The sequence below is a fragment of the Salvelinus sp. IW2-2015 genome, unplaced genomic scaffold (assembly GCF_002910315.2).
Source record: "Salvelinus sp. IW2-2015 unplaced genomic scaffold, ASM291031v2 Un_scaffold10311, whole genome shotgun sequence".
Taxonomy (NCBI): Eukaryota; Metazoa; Chordata; class Actinopteri; order Salmoniformes; family Salmonidae; genus Salvelinus; species Salvelinus sp. IW2-2015.
This window is the reverse complement of record NW_019951569.1, coordinates 2,546-7,460: the sequence shown is the minus strand read 5'-3', so window position 1 is coordinate 7,460 and position 4,915 is coordinate 2,546. Positions and strand designations below refer to the sequence as shown.

The window sequence follows — 4,915 nt, the reverse complement described above, 5'->3', positions numbered from 1 at the left end:
GGGGGGAGAATGTTTCTTATTATGGATCTAACATGGATGGGTGTAACATGGATTATGATAATAATGTTAACAGACTATTATGGTGTAGAACTTCATTTTCCCACGCGTCCCCTTCTGCAGTGATGTGGGAGTGGTTGAATGAGTAATTTGTTGTTGTTTGTGTGTGTGGTGTTCGTGCGTGGTGTTGCGTGTTTGCGAGTTGCCTCTCGTTCATCCCAGAGCTAGCTGGTCAGTAGCACACACAGTTTCTTCCGATCTGCAGAACCAGACATGAGCGAACAAGGATTATTGGTAAAAACCGTTGATGAGTGTTTTGATTACCGGGGACGTGTGAAGCGGAGACTTGCTTTGTACGGATATGAACCCCCCTACCGACAGACAGAATGCACGGGACCGCCCAACGGAACCGTCGCCCTGGCGCGGTGAGAGTCGTGATTAGGCTATTTTATCTCTGTACTGAGCGTCAGCTAGGCTGATTACGGGAGCTAAATACCACCGGTTAACGCGATCCATTTCTGTGATAAATTCATTACTGTTGTTCGGTTAGAGAAACAACACGGATTGGATAGGATTAAAAATGAGAGTATAACAAATCTTAAGAAGTATTATATAATAATCGATATGAGAAGGCCTGGGTGCCAGAGAGATTCTAGTAAAACCAGACATAGAGAATTTTTAGAAAATACATAAAATTAAATGTGTTTTTAAAAACTGAGAGGCCATGCGACAGATTTATGATTATTAATATTACTAATATGATTAATTAACTGGCTAATGTAAATGTTCTTGTAACAGGCTAGTTAGGCCTTTTGAATACAGGTTAATTTACCCCACTAGGTCTTTGTAACAAGGCAAGGACTTAATAAGGCCTGTTGTTACATTTGTTAGCCTGCGTCTGTTACTGTAGTCATATAGGCCTTCTTGAATTATTATAGCCTGCCTGTTACTGTAGTCATATAGGCCTACTGAATTATTATAGCATGACTAATAGTGGATCACTTTATTTCACTGTTGGACTACAGAAATAACCAGTCAGTTAATTAGTAATAATATGATAATAACATAGTAACTGCTCGAGGCCTATGAATTTGTTTAATTTGAACCATTTGGCACCATTCTGGCGGTACCAGAAGGCATAGCTACCCATTGATACAATAACAGATCAGATATCCCAGTCAGATCAATACCTGATCAATACACAGGAAACAGCATCCAGTAAGGGGAAAGATATATGATATAATTGTAGATATTAATCTATAATATAGAGTAATAGATAACTCATAGTCCTGATGTCTAAGGTAAAGAGTAGTGAGACGGTGAAGGTAGTAATCCGCTGTCGCCCGTTAAACCGGAAAGAGGAGGCTGCAGCGGCTGGTGTTACCCGGACACCGGGAGGAGTGGGCGGGATCGTAGAAATGGACATGCGTCTGGGTCAGGTGGTCTTACGGAACCCTCGCGGTCCGCCCGGCGAGCCGCGTAAGACGTTTACATTCGACTCTGTGTACGACCCCTCGTCTAAACAGCGTGATCTTTATGATGAGACGGTGCGGCCGCTGATCGATTCCGTCCTAGACGGGTTTAACGGAACCATCTTCGCCTACGGCCAGACGGGTACCGGGAAGACCTACACCATGCAGGGGGTGTGGCTAGAGCCAGAGAAGCGGGGCGTCATCCCCAACGCCTTCGAACACYTCTTCACCCAGATCTCCCGCTCCGCCGCCAACCGCCAGTACCTGGTCAGAGCSTCTTACCTGGAGATCTACCGAGAGGAGATAAGGGATCTACTGGATCCCAACGTGCACGCCCCTCATGTCCCCAATGTGCACACTCACACCCACCGCACCCTGGAGCTGAGAGAGAGCCCGGAGAGCGGGGTGTATGTGCGTGACCTGACGTCGTGCGTGTGTAAGAGCGTGAAGGAGATACAGGAGCTGATGAACGTAGGGAACCAGGTGCGCTCGGTGGGAGCGACAGACATGAACGAACACTCTTCCCGTTCCCACACCCTGTTCCTCATCACGGTGGAGTGTTCCCTGCCGGGGCCGGATGGACGGCAGCACATCAGGGTAGGCCGGCTCAACCTGGTTGACCTGGCGGGCAGCGAGCGGCAGGCCAAGACGGGCGTCCACGGAGAACGCCTGAAGGAGGCCGCTAAGATCAACCTGTCTCTGTCGGCGCTAGGCAACGTGATCTCAGCCCTGGCAGACGGGCGTAGCGGCCACGTTCCTTACCGGGACTCCAAACTGACCCGGTTATTACAGGACTCTCTGGGAGGCAACGCCAAGACGGTGATGGTGGCTACACTAGGCCCCGCCCCCCAACACTACGAGGAGACCCTCACCACGCTCCGCTACGCTAACAGAGCTAAGAACATCCAGAACCAACCAAGAGTTAACGAAGACCCTAAAGACGCCCTGCTCAGAGAGTTCCAGAAGGAGATCGCACGGCTCCGCGCACAGCTCAGCCACAGGGAAGGGAGGGGCAAACACAGGAAGGAGGATGGAGAGGAGGGCTGGGACGGAGAGGGGGATGAGGAGGGAGAGGAGGAGGTGGAGAAGGAGAGGACGCTGCAGGAGGAGAGGCTGGAAGAGGAGAAGGAGGCCATCAGAGAAGACGGATCACTATTGGCTGAGGAGAAGCAGAGGCTTCTGGGAGAGAAGGAGAGGATGATGGGAGATCTGAGGAAGGAACGGGACGCCACCGAGCAGCTGACTGCCAAGTACAAGGTACCGTACACACACACACACACAGTATTGAGTCAGCGTAATCCCAGTGTGTCAGATTTAAGGCTGGTGGATAATCTGATGATCTGGAGATTAGGTCTATCACTACAACACTCCCCACTACACCCTAATTACTACACAGTGTTTGTTCTGAACCTAACCCTAATTACTACACAGTGTTTGTTCTGAACCTAACCCTAATTACTACACAGTGTTTGTTCTGYACCTAACCCTAARTACTACACACTGTTTGTTCTAAACCTAACCTTAATTCGATCCAAGATGGCGTYGCAGTCATARGTGTGTTTGTCTTGTCCCGTCTTGTCCCGTGTCAATAATTGTTTTCCTCGTTTTTTCCCCCATATATATTTCATATGTATTGTTATCTCACTTTCCATCTACGGACTGAATATACTCTCCTGCAACCCGCCTCACCCAACGTGGTACCGATCTGCTATTTTTATACTTTAGAACCAGAACCCCCTTCAGAACTTAGCCAGCAAACTAGCTACTAGCTAGTAGTCAGTTAGCCACTACTAGCGGTCCTCACCGTTAACTCGGACATCAGCCAGCTAACTAGCTACTAGCTAGTAGTCAGTTAGCCACTGCTAGCGGTCTTCACCGTTAACTCAGACACCAGCCAGCTTCAGCTCGGTCAATACCTGCCAGTCTGCACAGCGCGATATCAACCCAGAGCATATCGGACTGCTTTTCTCTACCACATCTCTGGATTCCTACTGCAAGCTCTGGACCATTACACCGGATCATCTCTGGACCATTCCACCTTTCCAGAAATATCTCTCACCATTGCCGCTTGTTATAGACCCCCCTCAGCCCCCAGCTGTGCCCTGGACACCATATGTGAATTGATTGCCCCCCATCTATCTTCAGAGTTCGTACTGTTAAGTGACCTAAACTGGAACTGGGATTGCTTAATAACCACCCGCGGCATCCTACGAATCTAAGCTAGATGCCCTTCAATCTCACCACCAAATTATCAAGGACCTACCAGGTACAACCTAATCCTAACCATGGGCACTCCTCATAAGATCTCATTGCTGACCAACTTGCCCTTCTCAATACACCTCTGTGTCTTCAAACCAGGATCTCAGCGATCACTGCCGTTCATGAGCCCTGCGTCCGTAATGGGTCCGTGGTCAAACGAGCAACCCTCATCACTGTCAAATGCTTCCCTTAAACACTTCAGCGAGCAGGCTTTCTAATCGAGCCGTGGCCGGAGCTATCCTGGAAGGATATTTGACCTCATCCCGTCAGTAGAGATGCCTGGTTGCGTCTTTAAATGTGCTTTCCTCAGCCATCTTTAACTAGCCCCATTTTAAACAATGTAGAACTAAGAACAGATATAGCCCTTGGTTCTTACCAGACCGTGACTGCCTTGACCAGCACCAAAAAATCCTGTGGTGTTCTGCATTTAGCATCGAATAGCCCCGCCGATATTGCCAACTTTTCAGGGAAGTCAGGGAACTCATATACTCAGTTCAGTTTAGGTAGAGACCTGAAGGCTAGCTGTTTCCTACCTCAGCCCACAGCTCTTGCACCCCCCACAGCAACTTGCCCAAAGCGCCCCCCCTTCTTCGCTTCACCCAAATCCAGACAGCTGATTGATTCTGAAAGGAGTTGCAAAATCTGGACGCGCTACAAATCAGCCGGGCTAGGACAATCTGGACCCGTCTCTTTCTAAAATTTGATCTGCGGAATTGTTGCCAACACTCCTATTCTAGCTTGTCTCAAACGCCGTCTAGCTCTATTTTCGTATCTGTCTGAGATCCCCTAAGATTTTGAAAGCGGCGTCCGGGTCATGCCCCCTCTTCAAAGGGGGAGACACTCTAGACCGCAAACTGTTACAGACTACAGTATATCCATCCTGCCCTGGCTTTCAGATCACGGACCATTTGAATCCGCACGTGTACCTTCTGCCACTATCAAATCTGGTTTCCGAGCTGGTCCATTGGTGCACCTTAGCCACGGCTTAAGCTCCTAAACGATATCATAAGCACATCGATAAACAGACAGTACTGTGCGAGCCGTCTTTCATCGCCTGGCAAGGCTTTCGCTCTGTCAATCACCGCATTCTTATCGCAGACCTCAACAGCCTTGGGTTTTCTCAATGGCTGCCTCGGCCTACAACTACTTTCTCAAGACAGAGTTGTCAGTGTGCTCAAATGGGAGTG

General features: G+C 49.0%; 1 protein-coding gene across 1 annotated transcript; it reads left to right on the top strand.

Moving 5' to 3' along the window:
• Positions 1-917: 917 nt before the first annotated feature.
• On the top strand, positions 918-2,726 carry LOC112079922 (kinesin-like protein KIF3B; the record flags this gene model as incomplete). The annotated part of the gene is made up of 1 exon (XM_070442463.1): positions 918-2,726. A coding segment is annotated over exon 1 (1,437 nt), but the record flags the coding sequence as incomplete, so codon positions are not given.
• Between the last annotated feature and the right edge of the window lie 2,189 nt (positions 2,727-4,915).